The sequence below is a fragment of the Neofelis nebulosa genome, chromosome 7, assembly GCF_028018385.1.
Source record: "Neofelis nebulosa isolate mNeoNeb1 chromosome 7, mNeoNeb1.pri, whole genome shotgun sequence".
NCBI classification, from domain to species: Eukaryota; Metazoa; Chordata; class Mammalia; order Carnivora; family Felidae; genus Neofelis; species Neofelis nebulosa.
This window is the reverse complement of record NC_080788.1, coordinates 3,492,564-3,514,000: the sequence shown is the minus strand read 5'-3', so window position 1 is coordinate 3,514,000 and position 21,437 is coordinate 3,492,564. Positions and strand designations below refer to the sequence as shown.

The 21,437-nt window shown below is 45.4% G+C and overlaps 1 protein-coding gene across 2 annotated transcripts in view; it reads left to right on the top strand.

The window, feature by feature from the left end:
- Positions 1-21,437, top strand: part of ADAMTSL3 (ADAMTS like 3) — a 357,244-nt gene that overhangs the window by 209,680 nt on the left and 126,127 nt on the right. For both annotated transcript variants that reach the window (XM_058736402.1, XM_058736403.1), the window contains 6 exons: positions 5,037-5,148; positions 10,184-10,322; positions 11,411-11,461; positions 11,932-12,136; positions 16,903-17,050; positions 18,640-18,724. In XM_058736402.1, the coding sequence (XP_058592385.1) occupies positions 5,037-5,148; positions 10,184-10,322; positions 11,411-11,461; positions 11,932-12,136; positions 16,903-17,050; positions 18,640-18,724 (740 nt within the window). The remainder of the gene's footprint in view (positions 1-5,036; positions 5,149-10,183; positions 10,323-11,410; positions 11,462-11,931; positions 12,137-16,902; positions 17,051-18,639; positions 18,725-21,437) is intronic.

Genomic DNA, 21,437 nt, shown 5'->3' with positions numbered 1-21,437 from the left:
CGCCTTTTCGTTTACGTTATTTACATTTTGGTGTAGTTTCCTTTCCATATCGTTAATATCCAGTCTCATCTTTGTTACCTCCATCCTTCTTCTGTCTCTGGATTTAATAAGCTGTTACCTTTTTATCTTTTCTAGTTGGATGTCAGGTCATTGATTTTCATCCTTTTTCCCCCCATAACACATGTATTTAAGGCTATGAATTTCACTCCAATCATTCCTTATATTTTATTATGCAAATGTTGATGTGAAATCTTTTCCATCATCATTCAAATTGTATTGTAGTTTTCACAGTGATACATTCCTTGACTTAAAGAATATTTAGAAGTATACTCTCCAAGTATGTAGGATGTAGGAATGTTGCAGTAATCTCATTCTTATTTTATTTTAGAGAGCATGAGCTTGGACAAGGGAGAGGGCAAAGGGAGAGAGAGAAAGACAGAGAGAGAATCTTAAGAAGGCTCCATGCTCAGTGAAAAGCCTGACGTCGGGCTCCATCTCATGACCCTGAGATTATGACCCGGGCCGAAGTCAAGAGTTGGACTGAGCCACCGAGGCACCCCACTCATTATTACTTTACCGCTTCATTCTACTATAGTCAAAGAACATGTTCTAGGGGCGCCTGGGTGGCGCAGTCGGTTAAGCGTCCGACTTCAGCCAGGTCACGATCTCACGGTCCGTGAGTTCGAGCCCCGCGTCAGGCTCTGGGCCGATGGCTCGGAGCCTGGAGCCTGTTTCCGATTCTGTGTCTCCCTCTCTCTCTGCCCCTCCCCCGTTCATGCTCTGTCTCTCTCTGTCCCAAAAAAATAAAACAAACGTTGAAAAAAAAAAAAAAATTAAAAAAAAAAAAAAAAAAAGAACATGTTCTATATTATGTCAACTTTTTTGAAATCTGTTAAAACTTAATTTGTGGCTCAGAACATAGCAAATATTAGAAGATATGATGTGTGGTCTCCTGTTGTTGGGCACAGTGTCCGTACGTCAATGTGGTCATGTTTATTAATGGTTTTATTAAAAATTGTAACCTTACTGGTTTTTGTCTGCTACCACTGTGACTGTTACCTTTATCTGATTTTTTTTCTATTCTTGTTAATTTCAAATTATTTATCTTTGAGGCTAGGTTGTTAGGTACGTTCACATTTAGAGTCGTTACCTCTTCTAGGGACTTGACCACCTTACCATCATGAAACGATTTTCTATTAGTGCATTGTCTTCTGGCTTCCACTTAATCTTAAGAAGCCAGCTGTCAGTCTTATTTTTGTGCCTTAGAAGGTAATGTGTCTTTCTCCCTGTCTGCTTTTCAGTGTTTGCTCTTTGGTTTTCATCAATTTTTTAAGATTGTTTACGTATTTATGTATGTATTTATTTATTTAGCAAGCACACACACAAGCTGGGGAGGGGCAGAGAGAAAGGGAGAGAGAGAGAGTCCTAAGCATATTCCATGCTGTCAGCACAGAGCCTAATGTGGGGCTCGATCCTGTGAACCATGAGATCATGACTTGGGCTGAAATCAAGAGTCGGACGCTCAACTGACTGAGCCTCCCGGGTGCCCCGGGTTTCCATCAGTCTGACTGTGATGTAATTAGTGACTTTCTTCTGCTTGAGGTTTGTAGAGCTTCACAGCCATGGCTTGATATCTACCATCACTTTTGGAAGATTCTCATTGATTACCTCTGCAGATATAGTTTCTATGCCATTCTCTGTGTTCACTTTCTCTGGGACTATACTTACACCTGTCATGCCTACTTTCCGCTTCCTTCTTACGTGTCTGTTTACTGATTCTCTCTTTAATTGTATGCAATCCAGGGGTCAGCAGATCCTGGCCAGCAAGCAGAGTGGAGTTTTACTGGAACACAGCCACAGCCATTTGTTTACAGGTTGTCTGTGGCTGTCTTTTCCCTGTGCCGGCCAAGTCAAATCACTGTAATGGGGACTACAAATCACTGTAATGGGGACTATGTCTGCCTTCTGATTCTTTACGAAAATATTTGCCGAGCCCCAGTCTAATCCATTGTCAAGGCTGTCCATTGCGATACTGATTTAAGTTACTGTGCCTCGTTCTCCTAGAATTGCCACCTTATTTTTGTGGCTTCTCTGTTTCTAGTGAAATTCTCTGTCTTGTCACTTAACTTCTTAAGCATTTTCACCATCCTATCTTAGTCCAGGCTTTCTAAAAAACAAGAGCCCAAGGAGGGAGCCGTGTGCTAACGCTGAGGTTTTAAGACCCTGGCACCGTATGGGGTATTGTGAAACACGACCTGAAGCCAAAGCTAGAATTTCAGGGGTTGGTAGCCGTATAAGTAGGTGTTTAAGTTTCTATCTGGTGATGCCACTATTTGGATATTCTGTAATTCCATTTATAGTGTATTCCACCTTTTCTGTTGGTTGTTAAATCTTATTTTTTGTGTGTGCCTGGTTATTTTTAAGTTTTTCTGTATATAGGGGGTGAAAGATTATAGATACGATCTGAGACTGGATTAATTTCTGCTTCTGGAAGACAGGTTAGCAGCCAGTTACCTTCAGCCAACAAGCGATTGAAATAATTGGAACCTGGCGTTCATTCCCTTTGAAAAGTGGCCTCCTTCCAGTTCCTACTTCTTGCTAGGATAGAACTTTCTGGGGCTCCCAGTTGGGCACGTGGGGCATTTACTGGTACCCCCCTCGGCTTGGTGGGCCTCGAGCTCCAGTGTTTGTTCTCAGACTCATGAGTCCGATGACAGCTCTGCTCAGCTTCTCAGCCACTCAGTCACCACTTGCACGGTGGAAAATGCCGGGAGCAGAAATGTGGTGCCAGAGGTGGTGCCAATGTCACGCTCGCCTCTCTGGGCTTCCTTTGTGTCTGGGGTCTTGTCCCTGCAAACGCTCACTGGCGTGGTCGCTCTCTGATGCCTTCAGATACATCAGAAATACATTTTAGGCGGAGCTCTCACTCTCTCTGGCAGGATTCGTCAGAGACCAGCCATTCTTCCACAGCCAGAGCACAACCCTTTCGAAGTGTTTCGTGCCTCTGTGACGCTGTGCATCCCGCCCTCCCTCCCCCCACCTCTCCCCCCCCACCTCTCCTCCCCCCCACCTCTCCTCCCCCCACCTCTCCTCCCCCCACCTCTCCCCCCCACCTCTCCCCCCCACCTCTCCTCCCCCACCTCTCCTCCCCCCACCTCTCCTCCCCCCACCTCTCCTCCCCCCACCTCTCCTCCCCCACCTCTCCTCCCCCCACCTCTCCCCCCCACCTCTCCTCCCCCCACCTCTCCCCCCCACCTCTCCTCCCCCACCTCTCCTCCCCCCACCTCTCCTCCCCCCACCTCTCCTCCCCCCACCTCTCCCCCCCCACCTCTCCCCCCACCTCTCCCCCCCCACCTCTCCTCCCCCCACCTCTCCTCCCTGACAGCGTCTCGTGCTAGAGTGTTTTACCGTTTTATGATCAAGTACATCCACATATTATCTGTTAGTCAACTCTTACTTATGTTTATGAATCAGCTTTACTGACTGATTTCATCATTACTGCTTCTTGCATCTACTCCCTCCTGCTTTTATATTCGCTCGTGTTCAATACCTTTTAATAGTTTTTTCCCTTTTTTTTCCAGAGAGGGTCTCAAGGGGTACCGTTTCAGTCGTTCTGTGTCTGAAGATATCTCTGTTTCACTGGTTCTTTTTTTTTTTTTTTCCAACGTTTTTTATTTATTTTTTGGGACAGAGAGAGACAGAGCATGAACGGGGGAGGGGCAGAGAGAGAGGGAGACACAGAATCGGAAACAGGCTCCAGGCTCCGAGCCGTCAGCCCAGAGCCTGACGCGGGGCTCGAACTCGCGGACCGCGAGATCGTGACCTGGCTGAAGTCGGACGCTTAACCGACGGCGCCACCCAGGCGCCCCTCTGTTTCACTGGTTCTGATAGATAATTTGATCATCGATTGCTCATAGATTGACCATTGATCTTTGTTGATTGATAGTTTAGTTACAAAATTCTAGACAAAAAGTTATCGTTGCTCGGCACTTTGAAGGTGTGATTTTGCTTTCTTGCATCCGGTATTGCCTATGAGAAATCGGATGCCAGTCTGATTCTCACTGTTTCATAGGTAATCATTTTTTTTTTCCTTTCTGACAACTTTTAAGATTTTTCTTTATCCCGGTTGTTGTACTTTTTAAAAATGCCTGCCCAGAACATTTTTAAACTGAGTACACCTGTCTTTCTCAAGGTCTAGCAAATTCTCAGCAATTATATCATCCAATATTGGCTTTTCATTATGTCCTCTGTTGGGTCCCCCGCTTGAAGTCCCCATGAGCGTTGGCATTTCTGGATGGATCCTGCGTGAACTCTATTTCTTTTTCTCCTCTCCTTGCATTCTGGGGGTTTCCCTTGGTTCACTCATTTGTTCAGTCAGGAGGGCAGAAAAGAAAAAAGTAGGAGGAGAACGTGCTCATTGAGTGTAATCCCTCAACAGTACCTTCCCTCTTCCGTCCGCTGGCTCACACACGGTGGCACCCCTTCTCTTTAGTTAGATGCTGGAACGCTCGAGTATGAACACCACATATTTGTGTACATTTGCGTTTCTCCAGTTGTGCTTTCCAGAAGACCTTTTTGGAGGGATTTGCGTAAAGATGAAAGTGTAAGAATTATTGCAAGTGTTAAGAACTCCAGGCATGTGGCATGGTGCAAACAAACCCAGACTGTCTCAGCCCCTGCTCTCATGGAAATTAAACTCAGATGTATCAGGTAGAAAAAAAAAACAGAGGTTACGCGAACAAACAAAAAAAGGCCACCTACACGTTTGAGAACTCCCTTCCAGGCATGGAGTTGTCTGGAAAAATGACTCTGGGGAGCCTGGTTGAAGGTCTTCTGAGCCCCCCTCTGTGGCAACCCCGAATGAAGTGTTATCACATGTTAGAATTTTTGGAAACTTCATGTGCCGGAGTTGGTCGTGAAAGATCTGAAGATCTGAGATTGCATACCTCAGTGAAGTACATTGATCTCCTTTGGAAAGCCGTGGGAAGTGTTAGACCGTTGCATGTAGATGTGTCACCATGGTTCTCTGTGTCCAGACCAGGTACACGGTGGCCAAGGACAGTGTGGCCCAGTTCTTCTTCTATCAGCCGATCAGTCATCAGTGGAGACAAACCGACTTCTTCCCCTGCACTGTGACATGTGGAGGAGGTGAGGCACAGACTTCGTTCCTGAATGTTCCGAGCTCAGAGTTAGAAATGACGTACCTGTGCGTTTTTTTGAAGCTGACTGTAACATTGGTGTGGTGACAGGTGATGAGTGATCACGCGGCGTCCTGCCCAGCAGCCTGGACCGCAGTGGTGTGAACGGATGTGTGTTTGCCTTTATTCTTGGAGACAGGTGCAACAGTCTAGACAGACTTCTAGCAAAAAGCTGGAGACCTGTTTATGTGTGTCCTTGCATTTCTTGTCCTAAGTGTCTGTAAAGCATGCATTATTTTTAATTTTCCACGGAAAACCTGAAAAACAGACCAAGCAGCTTGGTGAATGGGTCGCGTTGGTTCTAACATTTAGATTTCCACCCCGTCCTCCCTCAAGGTAGGTGCCTTAGCGTAAATTACCAAAAGGAGAAAGGGTAGCCGCTGAGTGGTAAGGGGAAACTCCTGCCCGCTGCTTGCTTAGTTCAAGGATTTCACAGACAGTGAAGGAAGGTTCTGGGCTCCACACACGTGCTACACGTATTTACAGGCTCAGGTGGCGGGAAATCGGCTGTTTAACATGGAGAAAGCGTCTGCCTGGAGGAAAGGAGGCCTCCAGAGCCTCCGTTATAAGTCTCTTTTAATAAACTGAACTTTAAAATTGAAGAATAAATGGTTCTGAGCTCGTGCCAACACATGAACCGTGGTTCCTTGAATTGCTAGAGGGCCTTATGTGGATAACTTCCCCTAAAAGCACCAGGCAGCAGTGTTGGGCATTTCCATGTATCCAGCCACGTGCGGGGGTGTTCATCTTCACATTTATTCTTGCAAACAACCTTAAGAAAGGTCTCTTTGCGTGGCTGTATTATGTGTGAGCAAACCGAAACATATTAGAGGTAAAGGACATACCCCCCGTTTGCTCAGCTGGTGAACAGCTCCCTCTGAGCCCCCAGCTGAGTGTCCCCAGTCACTTCTGCCTTTCCTCCTTTAAACTCCAGGCTTCAGGTATCAGGGACGCCTTCGGGTTCCCGGGAATCTGTATCTCAGGACTCTCTCCTCTGGGATTTAGGCTCCCTGTGAAAGCAGCAGGCAGGTGCTTTTGTGGGGAGCACTTAGCCCAGACCCCAGAAGGAGCTTGTGTTGGCGAGAAGGAAAGAGAAACAGTCTAGGGGGTGAATGGGGCTCTGGAAACCAGCTAGAAAGTTAGTCTTCCCAGCTATTTCTTCCTAGACTTGGCTTGGGCAATAGACCACTAGACTATGATTCTACAGCAGTGGTTCTCAAAGTGGGGTCCCCGGGCCAACAGCATCAGCATCACGTGGGAACTTGGCGGAAATACAGATTCTTGGGCCCCACCCTGGACCTACTGAATGAGAAACTCTGGGAATGGGGCCCATTAATCCTTTTCAACAGTCCCTCCCCAGGAAATTAGGGTACACATTCAAGTTTAAGAATCTTTGGATATCAGCTGTAGCCATATTAATCACTGCTTTTGCCATATCTGTGTCACCCCTGCACTATTATTTACTTGAGGTTTTTTCTTTAAATGGATGTTTTAAGAAATTTAAATAGAGGCATCTGGGTGGCTCAGCTGGTTAAGTGCCCAACTTCAGCTCACGTCGTGTTCTAATGGTTTGTGGGTTCGAGCCCCGCGTTGGGCTTTGCACCGACAGTGTGGAGCCTGCTTGGGCTCTCTCTCTTTCCTCTCTCTCTGCCCCTCCCCCTCTTGCTCTTTCCCAAAATAAATACACTTAAAAAATGTTTAAATAAACATATTCACAAAAACAAGTTAATTTTACCTTGAGGAGGCAAACTGATCTCCTGCCATAAATAGAACACGATCACAAAAATAAATATGACTTAAACACAATGCTGGAGATCATCTTCAAGTCCCTACCAACGCTAACATTCTCTCGGTGTTTCTCCATTCCACCGAAAGTGAAAATGTATTTTGCTGAACATTACAAGCATTGTTCCGAGGCAGAGACTCCTTCAGAGCTTTGAGTCACCGACCTTGCGTCGGTGACCGCCAAGGAAACTCTTGAAACACATTTGATCTCGTTGAAAGCTGATTGAGGGAAAACAGTGTTGGGAGTTGAGACCGTGATCTGCGTAAATTCAGTGAGTCTCTCCAAACCCGGGCCTCAGACTCATTTTGGCCAAACTCGTTCTCCGAAAATGGCATGACGACATTTCCATCAAGAGGCAGGGTGGCCACAGAGCTGAAGTTCAGGGACTTGGACTCACTTCTTGGCTTTGCCACCGCTTAGCTCTGTGCCATCTCTGAACCTCAGTCTGCTCATCCATAAAACAGGATGATGCCCCTTGCAGCACTGTCGGGGAACAAAATGAGAGGACACAGGTCAAGGAGCCTAATATAGTGTGTGGCAGTTAATGGGTACTCAGGAAATACCTGTTATGTCCGATTCTAAAGAAACCTGAATTTTGTTAAAAATTCAGCATAATCGACAGGGTTGTGGCCGCCCCCCCTCCTGGCATTCTCCAGTGGTAGGTTATGAGATACATACATGACTCAATGCTCTCAGGGTGAGTGGGACATACCCACAGATTCCCTACCTGCATGTGTTATATCCAGAAGCAGAATCCCACCACCTTTGAGTCAAGTGGACCATGGTTCCAGAGATGACCGTCTCCCATGGACCCCCAAATAAAAGCAAAGAGCGGGCAGCGGTGGGGGGGGCGGTATTCTTACTCAGCAAGTAGACAAAGATCTCTTTCTTTTTAATGTCTCCCCTCTCCCACCTAATCACTCAGAGAGACATTCCCATTCAGGCACATAAGAAAAAAAAGGCACTTTTTCACTCTGGGAGGGACATTGGGAATGGGACTCGGCTTAGTCAGTTGGTTAAATTCTTGGGAGGGAAACAGATGTGCCTCATACTCAGGTGCGGAAGGAAAGACAGCCCTGCTGGAGCCATAAATGGGAGCACCTGGCAGGGAAACTGTCCGCCAGAGACAGCAGTGGCTGTAAGAACAGAAGGGAAACTTTAGGCTGCTCTTGGGGTTCCCTCTACGGCCTGCCATTTTCTGCACACAGGCAGAATTTCAATACATTGGTTCATAACATAGGAAGGCAACCTGCCTTATTTCCTTCGCTTTCAGTTTTCTCTGTACCTCTATCAGATTAAAGAGGAAAATTAATCGTCTCTCCTTAAATTGTAAACACCTGTATGCTTTTTGTCTCCTAGAAGTATGTTTCCATTTAGAACAGAGGTGTTCCTTTGCTTCGAGGAGGTATAGTCTCGTTCTGTACTTGTTTTGGAGGAAGTAAACACACACACATAAAACCCACAAGGAAAGCATTACCAGAGTTTAATTGCATTACTAATCAAGTCGCCACGATTTGTGTAAATGCCATTTCTGAGTTGTTGGGTCATCAGGCAGGTTGGTTCTCTGATCCCTAAGGTACTGGGATGCCGGGCTTTTCTGCCTTGCCTGTAGTCATCTACGTGGGACTCTGAAGCTCAGTCTGGAGACAGTACTGGATTGATTGCCCCTGCCATCTGATATTGTAGACTTTCTGGCAGATATTGGCACCCGAGTCGCATTTTATTGACTCCATTTGGATTTTCGTTCTTGCGGTTTCAACCTTGCTTTTCATAACGCATACCAGTCTGTCCTTCCCCACGTCGTGTACGTCCAAGCCATGGCTTGCGGAATGCTGTCTAGTGGTTTATAAAATCAGATTCCTCTCGGCAATCAGGCCCTTAAATGTATTTTTAGACCTTTAGACCAACTGGCTGAGGCTGAGAGCTTAGCTTCGAGCCTTTTTTTTTTTTTTTTTTTCCTGAAGAGCTCATTCTGCTTTTGAAAAATTGCCTTTTTTTTTTTCCTTTTAAACTTAGCATAACACTTATGTAGTGACAGGAAGCCTGGGATCAGATCTTTCAGGAAGTAGAAGCATCATTTTGTGAGTTGTTTTTTAAATCTACGGCACTCATCCATTTGGAACGCTCACTTTCCTCAGAGACTGTGCAATTTGAAATTCACAGAATCGAGAGTGAGTTTTCATCCCTTCTGCTCTGAAGGATTTTGAGGCAGGGGGCGGTGTAGGGGATGGACTTTGTTCCTCCCAGTATGGACAGTGCTTACTTCCCCAGTTAGAGAAGTTCGTTGGCATCCGAGGTGCCCCAGGTGCCCCCGGACAGCAAACAAGTAAAACGCAGTGTCCCCAAGCAACAGGATATTGTGCGGTGGAAGGAGGCACCGACCGGGGCACGTGGGTGGCTCTTAACAGTGTCGTGCCGAGTGAGAAAAGTAGACAATAGAACAAGATTTAAAGTACCTATCTAGTTACAACAGGCACACACAAGCAACATTGCATAAGGCACATGCGGATTTGAGAACATGTAAACAAGAAATAGGGGTCTCTGGGGGAGTCAGGATGGGAATAGTAAAAACAGAATATGGGGAAACAGGGGGCCCATGGCGCAGGGCTGTGGGGACATTCGGGAGACCGGCCAGCAAGTGACCTTCCGCCCCGAGGTCTGAGCATTCCGTAAAGGAGTCCCTTGCCACTTTCTCGTTAAAAGTGCTAAGACAGGGCGCCTGGGTGGTGCAGCTGGTTAAGCATCTGACTCTTGATCTCAGCTCAGGTCATGATCTCACAGTTTGTGAGTTCGAGTCCCACATCGGGCTCTGCACTGATGTTGCAGAGGCTGCTCGGGATTATGTCTCTTCTCTCTGACCCTCCCCCTGCTTGTGCGTGCTCGCTGTCTCTCTCTCTCTCTCTGTCTCTCTCTCGGCCACACATCTTCATCATCTTAGAAGAACCTGAAGATCATTAGAGCCCACAAACCAACCCATTTCCCGGACTGAGCCACCCAATGTTTCTGCCTCAGTTGGACCATGTAAGGACCCGGGCACTGCTGTGTGCTAGAAGCTCCCAGCGATTGCCCTGCATAGTCAGGGATGAGAACCACGGAGTCAAGTTTCTTCTGGGGGAGGAAGAGTCTGTGCCAAGGGATCACTGCCGCGGGAACACGACACAGTGCGATATTCACAGGTGCCTTTTCTTTTTCCCTTTAGGCTACCAGCTCAACTCGGCCGAATGTGTGGATATCCGCTTGAAGAGGGTAGTTCCTGACCATTACTGCCATTACTACCCCGAAAATGTGAAACCCAAGCCCAAACTAAAGGAGTGCAGCATGGATCCTTGCCCTTCGAGGTCTGCGTCATTGCCCTTAGTGTTTACTCTAAAAAGAAATCAGCTAACCGCCACCAAGACCAGTCCATCTTTGCAGAGTGACATTTGCACTGTGCGACCTTGAACACACGCAGGTGGCAGCTACCCGCGTTCGTAGCCCCGCTCAGCGGGGACGAGGCTCGCCAGCGCACACAGCCCTGCACTCTCCTGTCTGGCTGTGCGTGCATGTGCCCTGACATTCACCCCTCTGTAAGGACCCTCCGTGAGCATCTACACACACAACAGGGAAGCTCTCTCCATCCAAGTACGATGTCTTGTCCATCTGCCAGTCATAAATATCTTGAACTCACCGTTTTCACTTTTAAACTGGGTCGCCCGTTACCCCGTGCTGACTTTCGAAGCGTTTGCATTAAGTTCAGTATAAATAATGCATTGCTCAAGCAAGTAAGAAGTTTCAATGCCAAGGCAGAAAAGCGATGCATAAACTATCCCGTTGCATAATTTAGTACCTGCTGACTTGGACTGCCTGGGGAAGTTTCCTGGCTTTCCTACAGTATCTTAAAATAACAGCCACAATATCAAGTCCTAGAATCCCCCAGACAGCTGCCAGCTGGCTGAGGCAGAAGTGTGCAAATGGAAAAGGAAGCATTCTCAGTGGATTTCATTTCCTGTCACTGAACTACCCATTTCCTGGAATCCCAGGTGAACATAATTATGAATAGAGACCTTTTCAAAGGACAGCTTCTCTGAAATAAAATGTCTTTCTAAAGAGTCTACTAAGATGATAGCATGTTAATATCATTAGCATACCAAAATAACCTTCTTAGATGATGGAAAGTAGGTTTATCTGAATGAAGAGACGCTCTTCCCTTTGATTAATTCATAGCACTGGTTTCTGTAGTTCCGTATAACTGGAGATGGCGTGTGCCACGGATGTTCCCGAAAACCATAAAAGATGGTGGGAAGTTTTGGGGAAGGGTTCACAGCACTTGTCATGTTTCGTCTTCAGTCCGAAAGGGCTCTGTCTTTTGGGAGGTCAGATCTGCATGGGTTACATTAATATGTCGATTGATTTAGAAATGACACTGTCACCGTGATTTCATTTGTAGCGACGGGTTTAAAGAGATCATGCCCTACGACCACTTCCAACCTCTCCCTCGGTGAGTTACGTGTTTCTGTTTTCCACTCTGTAATTTGCTCTAAGTAGTTTGCAAGGAACTGTAGTTATCTGTAGCAACAGTCCAAAATATAAGAGGGACAGATACTAGATCCTTTACGAGGAGCTACGGGAAAACAGACTTCAACTCCATAAGGAAGATGTGTCAAAGAATCGGATGGAATACACTGCCTCCAACGGTCACGTCTCCCGTCACTGGGGATGTCCGGCCATTAGAGAGGGAGCTCAGGCCTTGCAGTTGGTCAGAAATTTGAGTCCCCCTTTTATACCCGGATGACTAGTTTCCGACTTTGAGTTTCTCCGGTTCTCTAGTAATATCGTCCTTTAGTATTGATGGTCTAGAGACACCTCAAGGAACGCTTCCGGAAGTACTTTTCGCTGTCGCGTTTGCAAGCTTGAAACAGACAAGCCAATGACAAATAAATAATGTGTTTTTATTTGTTCGCTTTTGAGCTGGGAACATAACCCTTGGACTGCGTGCTCGGTGTCCTGCGGGGGCGGGATTCAGAGGCGGAGCTTCGTGTGTGTGGAGGAGTCCATGCACGGAGAGATACTACAGGTAGAGGAGTGGAAGTGCATGTACGCGCCCAAACCCAAGGTCATGCAGACCTGCAACCTGTTCGACTGCCCCAAGTGGATTGCCATGGAGTGGTCTCAGGTAAGATTCCAGACCGGACGCTTGGCTTTTCATTTTTATCTTATTTTATTTTCTTAATTTATTGAGATACAGTTTTTTTTTTTTTTAAGCTGTCTCCCTGCCCGGCGCAGAGCCCAGTGCAGGGCTTGAACTCACGACCCTGAGATCAAGACCTGAGCCGAAATCAAGGGTCTGACTCGTAACCGACTAAGCCACCCAGGCACCCCAAGGACAGGACACTTTCACTGAAACCTCAGATTTGAACGAACATTGACTAGGTGCTATCGATCCTTTTGTCACATACCCCCTAAAAGGTGCTCGCAAAATTAAATACCCTGTCACCTCTATTTAGGTTGACATCTAAAAGTCTTGATTGTAAGTTTAAGTAAAAAGGATCAAAGAGTGTCATTTCTAACATGTGAATGCTGACATTTTAAAATAAAAGTGTTACAGCATTTAAAGAAAAAAATGTGTTCAGCAGAATGTAAATGCCATGTTGATTTCTATCTTTGCCATCTTTCCCTTAAAAAGCACACGAAGAGGTCCTTCTTGAACAGTTTGTGGATAGTTTGCATTTTTCCCCCTTGAGCTCACGTTCTGAATCCACTCTCCCCACAGAAATTTATCCCAACATAATGTACCTTTATGCCGTAGTCTTTTATCGATTACACTCTTCTACTTTTTCCCAAGAATATATGTATAGCAATTGAAATCGTTGTATTTTATTTGAAATTAATTTATTTCAATTTCCTGTGGCCATAGGCTCTAAGTATTAGGAATGCTCCCCCTCCCCTGGATCGTTATTATCACAACAATATAAATATATTTCAAATTTTGGTAAACACTTATTACACATAAAAAGTAAATTTTTTAAATATAAAATTTATTGTCAAATTAGTTTCCATACAACACCCAGTGCTCATCCCAACAGGTGCCTTCCTCAATGTCCATCACCCACCCTCCCCTCCCTCCCACCCCCCCATCAACCCTCAGTTTATTCTCAGTCTTTAAGAGTCTCTTATGGTTTGGCTCCCTCCCTCTCTAACTTTTTTTTTTCCTTCCCCTCCCCCATGGTCTTCTGTTAAGTTTCCCAAGATCCACATAAGAGTGAAAACATAAGGTATCTGTCCTTTTCTGTGTGACTTATTTCACTTAGCATAACACTCTCCAGTTCCATCCACGTTGCTACAAAAGGCCATATTTCATTCTTTCTCATTGCCACGTAGTACTCCATTATGTATATAAACCACATCTTCTTTATTCATTTGTCAGTTGATGGACATTTAGGCTCTTCCCATCATTTGGCTATTGTTGAAAGTGCTGCTAGAAACATTGGGGTACGAGTGCCCCTTACGCATCAGCAGTCCTGTATCCCTTGGGTAAATTCCTAACAGTGCTATTGCTGGGTCATAGGGTAGACCTATGTTTAATTTTTTGAGGAACCTCCACACTGTTTTCCAGAGTGGCTGCATCAGTTTGCATTCCCACCAACAGTGCAAGAGGGTTCCCGTTTCTCCACATCCTCGCCAGCATCTAGAGTCTCCTGATTTGTTCATTTAGGCCACTCTGATTGGCGTGAGGTGGTATCTGAGCGTGGTTTTGATTTGTGTTTCCCTGATGAGGAGCGACGTTGAGCATTTTTTCATGTGCCTGTTGGCCGTCTGGATGTCTTCTTTAGAGAAGTGTCTATTTATGTCTTCTGCCCATTTCTTTACTGGATTATTTGTTTTTCGGGTGTGGAGCTTGGTGAGTTCTTTATAGATTTTGGATACTAGCCCTTTGTCCGACATGTCATTTGCAAACATCTTTTCCCATTCCGTTGGTTGCCTTTTAGTTTTGTTGATTGTTTCCTTTGCAGTGCAGAAGCTTTTTACCTTCATGAGGTCCCAATAGTTCATTTTTGCTTTTAATTCCCTTGCCTTTGGGGATGTGTCAAGTAAGAGATTGCTACGGCTAAGGTCAGAGAGGTCTTTTCCTGTTTTCTCCTCTAGGGTTTTGATGGTTTCCTGTCTCTTTTAGTTGGAATCAATCCAGAAAATGAGGGTGGGTGGCTTAAAAAATTGTCCATTCCCAGAATGGGTTCAGACCTGGGTTCCGCAATAATTTTATTCCTAGTTTTTACTGCTGGTTTCTTGTTCTGTTTTGTTTTGCACGTGCACACCAGGAAAACTTGTTCACATAAGTAAACAGAACTGAGGAGGATTTTCTTACAGCAAGGCCATTCCGTTCTTGAACTCCTGACCTATGTGCCAAAAGTCATGCTGTGATCTATCATCAGAAATCAACATTTTTACCTCTATAACCTGCAGAGCTCATTTTCAGCTCTTAGAAGAGTCCCATCCGTATGTTTTGTGTTGGCTTTAGAGCTTTCATACCACGACCCCACATCCTCATCAATATCGTGACTTCATCGTCACTCACGGTATCAAAAGGGGGGTTGCTAACCGAATCATCTCATTTACCTTTCTCAGCTCTTAATACTTTTCATTTGTTTGCAAACATCAAATACATTCTCAGTAACGAGAATTCATTATCATTAAGGATATATTCCTCCTCCAAAGAGGAGTTCTGGAAATTGTAAATACCGACAGCATTATTAGGGTAAGTGTCCAGCTTCCTGGGGGGGAAGGGGGTGCTATGTGAGAGGAGACAATACTCCTTTGGATTGACCAGTGCTGGTGTGGTTATACCTTATCATCCATCATAATGTTTTCTTTCTCTTTGGGCAGAGTTCTTGTTTCTTTCTTGGCCGATACGCAACAGCCTCTGACAGTCACATATATTTCAAGTTGATAAATCTTGGGGGTAGGGGAATCGATTTCCCAGAAATAGGGTCTAATCTCAAACCTCACTCAGTTCATTAGAATATTTGTTCAGTGGCAAGAGGAAATCAGATAGGTTTCCTGATAGCCTTTTTTTTTAACTCCCTATTTTTAAAACCTCCAGTAGAGTTAGCATAGTGTTATATTAGTTTCAGTTGTACAGTATCGTGGTTCAGTGGTTCCACGTCACGACGAAGTGCACTCTTACTCCCTTTTCCTTACTTCATCCATCCCCACCCCCCACCGCCCCTCTGGTAACCGTCTGTTTGGTCTCTGCCGATACCTTCCCTTGTTGGAGAAGTGAGTATGTTAAAAAAGGCCTTCCTGTCCTGTGAAACTTGTCTGTGACCGTGTAGGAAACATCTACAGACTTAAGAAAGAGTCCTTGAGCTCGATGAGTCGGTGGCAAAGTCATGGTTTTGGCAACGAGTGGCTCCAGGATGGACCCGCTATGCCCCTTGGGAGCTGTGTGACCTTGGGCAAGGTCCTTTGGTGGTGGGCTATTTGCTCATCTGTCAAATGGGAATGAGGCTACTGACCTGAAGGTGCATTGGGACATGAGTCCGATAACCCCCGCGGGCCGCACCTGTTCATAGTGGATGTCCTAGGACTCTCAGCCCCTCCCTCGGGTGGATCCCAGAATTGGGGAGGCCTGAAGTGTGTACAGTTTGGGCTTTGAAGAAGAAAGGATGCAAAATAAAAATATCAGGCACCTCAGTGAATTTTTACTCAGAATAAGCGAAGCAATTGCAAAATTTTAAAAAACTGACAATGACCCCCAACGTGAACTGTGAACTTTAGTTAAAACAATACAGCAGCATTGGTTCCTCCTTTGTAATAATTGTACCACACTCACACAAGATGTCAGTAATAAGGGAGACTATGGGGGTGAGTGGGGGCAAAGCAGAACTCTGGACGGTATGCTCAGTTTTTCTCTAAACATAAAATGGTCCTAAAAAATAAAGTCTATTAATTAAAAAAACCACATACTTATACACATATGTACTCCCCAACATATGTACATAAATTGAAATGATATCCTAGGCTTTCATGACAGGAAAATTCTCCATTTGTCAGTAAGAGAACCTTCCAAATCATAAATAAATAATTCAAGGAAAAAATGCAACACAAACCATGAAAATTCAGACAAAATAGCAAACTGTTTATTTAGAAAAGTTGTTTTAATATATTTATTTTTGAGAGAGTGAGACATCATGAGCCAGGTCGGGGGGGTGGGGTGTGGGTACAGAGAGAGGGAGACACAGAATCTGAAGCGGGCTCCAGGCTCCGAGCTGTCAGCACAGAGCCCGATGCGGGGCTCAAACCCACGAGCCCTGAGACCCTGACCTGAGCCAAAGGCGGAGGCTTAACCGACTGAGCCACCCAGGTGCCTTGCAGAATGTTTTTATTAATTTTAACTGCTTGATATTTCTACAGTATTTTTCCTGGGCTTTGTGGCTGAATACTCTATGATGGCCTCTTCGTGTGATCGCAGTTTTGCAAGATCGATTTCTATAGACAGAATGGAAAGAAAATCCTTTAGTGTGACTGATCAGAACTTGATTTTTTAACTAATAGTTTTAAAAAGTTTCTATTTCCCATGTTCTCAAGTTGTTTTGGATAATGTCATTACGAATTTAGTCAAATTTGAGAAAACCTATATCAAGTCTCTTTCATATCGAACAGAAAATCTTCGGGTCATTTCAGTTTTTCTTGTGCTGTGGCCTCATCTGAAATACTTCTCAGGTTGAGAATTGGACAGAGACCTTGCAAAGGGAGGGGCCCTGAAACATAAGAATCAGGGAAAACCAGCTTCTATCCCCTTCTTTACATACTGTTTGTCTAATGGTCTTTTGTGTTTAATACTCACGTAGATCGGGGGCTCTCCTTGGCTTGAGTCATTAATGCCTTTGTGGATCTCCTCGTGGACAAGAATTTCACTGGCTTCTCATTTCTTCTTTGAAGTGCACGGTGACTTGTGGCCGAGGGTTACGTTACCGCGTCGTTCTATGTATCAACCACCGCGGGCAGCATGTTGGTGGCTGCAACCCACAGCTGAAGTTACACATCAAAGAAGAATGTATCATCCCCATCCCGTGCTACAAACCGAAAGGTAAGTTTGTGGTGCATGTTAAAGTTAAATCAAGTGGTGTTTTCCAGCTCTCATTCGAATATCGCAGGATTTACATTTCAACTTAACCGTCTTAGGAAAACCGTCTTACCGACAGATGGCAGTTAGACTGTCCACCAGGTAAAGAAGCTGGACCCACTTGATAAATTGATCTGGGGGGGAAGCTGAGTGCTTATCGACTCAGTACGTTTAGAGTGGCTCCTATCTGTCTGGGCTTATACCAACATTTCTCGCTGGACACGGAATAATCTGATGGAATCCCTGCTTTGAAGAAAAAGAAGGAGGATGAGGAGAAAGAGAAAGGGGAAAAGAAAAGGAGAAGGATAAAGAGAAAGAGGAGGAGGAAATTTCCCCCAGGGTTCTCATTCTTTTTTCCCGCGCAGTATTTTGTACGTACCTTCCCCTGGAGTGTATGTCTCTTGAGGGAGGGACAACATCATCTTTATCACGTGTCCTGGTGCCTACCTACCGTGGAGTAGATGAAGACTTTCGGCTCCCAATGCAGATCTCTGGATGCTTTTTGAATTTCTTCTATTATTCCTATTTGTTCCCCAGGAATGAGCAGAAATGGGTAGCATCCACGGGCCGGAAGTCTTGGCATCATCTCTCGGATACACATTCCTTTCCATACGTGGTTATTTCCATGTGCTTGAGTGAGGTATTACCAACCCTTATGACAAGTATTTCCTTTCTGGAAATGGAAAAAGGATTATCCTCACTGGTTGGTCCCAAGAAGTCTTCCTTAGTCTTTTAGAAAGGATGGTACAATTCTCCTTCATTATTTCTGAGTTCATTATCCATACGTAGAGCCTTATAGTCAACCGTTTCACAAATACTTATTTACTCTGTCCACCCTTCAGAAAAGCCACGTGGTTGCCCCACAAGGTGCAAGGACGTCGTCGGTGAAGTCTTTCCTCCTGCCTTGTGCACTTGATAGTTCTTTCACAGCCACCGCCTCAGGGTCTGTGATTTCCCTGAAGCAGCCCAACATTTCCTTTCTCATTTCATAACCTAGTGTGTTCCTTTCTTCATGTCTTGCGAGGCTTAAAAGCACAGAAAGGAGCGCACATCTTGCTCCCGCGTGATGGGTGTAATCGGCAGTCAGCTCCCGCGACAACTACACCAATAAAAGTTTGAGTAAACCTCCTCCCAGTTTTCTCAACATCTACGTTGATTTTCTCCATTGATCTCTTTATTCTTGGGCAAGGGGGATTTGTGGCAAAAGAGAGCAAGCTGATACGGTTGAAGTAAGAGCTTTAATATGTAAACAACAGAGATTGGTATTGGTTTATAGAAGGCATTTTTTTTTATATAAAAGGCATTTTTATGCTCACTTGGAGAACATCTTCAGCTGTGCTATGGGATCATCTGGTGGCACTGGGATAATGTGTTAATGAAAACAATACACGACAGAAATGTTTGGTTCACTCCAGAAGCCGCTTCAAGTCCTGTGATAAAAGAGTCCACACTGCATTTGAAAAGCGTGACTGCCTTATTGACGAAACCTTTCGCAAATAACGATCGTGTATCCAGCTGCTTTAAGCTTGTTGTTTGTGTTCCCTTTTTCTTAGAAAAAAGCCCAGTGGAAGCTAAATTACCGTGGCTGAAACAAGCCCAGGAACTAGAAGAGCCCAGAAGAGCAACCGAAGAACCATCGTGAGTCCAGGGCCTTTTATGGGTGTAATCAGGGCATAGCCAGTTAACATGATCTATGTAATTTTTGTACTTATTGGAATACAATGATACATTTCAAATCCAAATGACCTGAATTTTCAGACTCTAGAGAGCTCGAGCTGGCTGGAAGTCTTCTTTATTTCACAATTCAGCAGTTCTACTTTGGCATTATCTGTGAGAAGCACATAAAAGAACAGTGTGTGTTAACCCAAAGCAGACCCAGTGGTCTGTTACAATTAAGAGATTGGGGGTAATTCCTAGATCTAGATTAACACGTATGATTTGACCAAGGACCATGACAATCTTGTACAGATCAATCGATCATTCCATGGTTAAGTCATGGCCAACCTCTATAAAACCAATTTACTTGAAATGTATCAGGGTGGCCCACGTGATTATAAGGAGAAATCCTGGAGCCGCTGTGGGAAGGAGCAGTGGAAATAATATGGCACTCGGCATCTTGGAGCCTAGAACCGCCACTTTGAACTGTGTGACCGTAGACAAGTCTTTAATTTTTCTGCGTCTCATTCTCCTTACCTATAAAAGGAGCAGGCTGAACTCGATCTCTCCAGGGTCCATTCCTACTTAAAAATCTAATGACTTCTATCCACATGTGATTTGGCAAGTCTGGGGTGGAATGGTGTCAGTGGAAATGGAGAATTAGGAGTAAACCAGAGACACCTTCCGGAATCCGAGGGTACGGACCTAAAGAGAGCAAGGAATCAAAGGCACCCTGAGATTTTTCGTCCAGGAGTCGAGAAGAGCAGCAGGACCAATGACAGACTCGAGTAATTGGACAGGACAGCTGAGTCCCTGTCACATACGTGAAGTCTGTGGCGCTGACAGCCTGTTTACCAAGGGAACAATCCCTAGAGTGTTCTAGGAAAAGGGATCTCAATATGGCTGGTCTCCAGCTCAGAGCGGGTATTTCTTCCTCAGCACCTTCAGCAACAGACGGAGCTCCCTGCATTGAGAGACAGCTCATCCTTCTGTTGAACCTCAGGAGTTATAGGCAAGATTTTTTTGCCCCTGTTGAGCTAAATATACCTCCTTCAAATTTCGGATTTCTGAAACAGGAAAAAAACCCACAAAAACCCACATCTATGCCCCATCCCACGTGATGGATTTTCACAAATTTGAAGAAAGCTGGATCAAAAGAGTGCAGCCTTTCCCGGGCTCATCACTCTTAGCGTTTTCCAGTGGTTTTCATGTGTTGTTTTTAGATCCCTTACCAACCTCATTGCTGTTTTCAGAACACGCTCATTTATCAATGTCCTTTCCAACTGGGGACCAGCCCAGTGAGCCCCTGAGGAATGTGGATTACTTCTCTATGAGAAGGCACCATGCCTCTAGCAATGCGGGCCAAGAGAACTGGCACATCCCACTTAGGACATGCGCAGAAAAAACTTTTCCACGTGGACTACTGTCGGGCCTGGAAGTGAACCCAGTGGTTTCTTCTGAATGACCCCAGAGTAACTAACTGAAGAGAGAGGGGTTCTGGGCTCATGACTGAAGCTTGGTGATCTAGAGGAAGGGGGGGGGTGTCACAAGAAGTGGGTAATGCAGGAGAAGGAGTAATGAGAAGAGGAAGGAGGGCACACGAGGAAGGACCACAGTTGTAAAGACCAAGGCAGTATAGCGTTTAAGAAGAGTTGCAGATCTCATAGAAAGCCAAGGAGAAGCTATGTGGACTGAGGAAATACTATATAGATGGACAGGAGTCTTTTCCCGTTAACATTAGGGTAAGATCACTGAAAGGGTAGAGAAGTAATCATTGCAGAGATTTAAGAAACAAATTCCCAGTCAGAAGGAAGTGGGTATTTGACGACCGAAGAACGAGTAAAGATCGGTAGTCAAGTTGATGGAAAGAAGCGGTTATATGTATGTTTGATTTTTAATTGTTTTTATTTGAAGCTAGGATGACCTTAAATATATTAACAAGGTAATAAGGATCGTATACAAATCAGTTAACATGTCTGCCGCTCCCGACTGTACAAGAAGGATATTGGGCTCAGCGTTACTGGAACCTTCTCCCCACTCCAATCTCCTGTGATTCTCTAAGCGAAGGAAAGAGAGAGATTTGAGACACTCAAAAGGGAGTGTGTAGTTGTCATGCCGGGAAGGCTATAGAGTTGTCAGACTGGGGTGACACATCCTACCAGGTTCTTCTGTCCCCAGAACACAACGAGATCATGACGGCTACTCCTTCTGTGTGTCCTCTCTTGGCTAATGCGATTGCTGTCCAGTTCCCCAAACCGCAAGCCTGGAGTCATTCTTGCCTGTCTCTCATTCTTCCCTTCCATGTCGTTAACCACCGGCTGTGCCAGTCGTCTCCACCAAAATCTGTCTCCATTCCAGCTCCTTCCCTCCCTTCCCTACTTCCATCCTCTCCAGGTCCTGAACTCACCCTTCCAACAGCCCCCTGATTCGCTTCCCCCTCAGTCCCTTCGAACCTACCCATTCCACAGCTCTTGGACTAGACCAGCCAAGGCACAAATCTGATTCTTTCCTTCCAATGTTGCGAATACCCCAGAGGTTCCCCATCGCCCAGATATTTACACTCGTTCACAAGGCCAACCAGACTTAGCAGGCGCCATCACCCTTCCTGGCTCCCGGCCTCATCCCTAACCACTTTCTTGCTTTGCCTCGAGGGGGACGTTCCAGCCACATGGAGCTGCTGGTCGTGCCTGGCCTT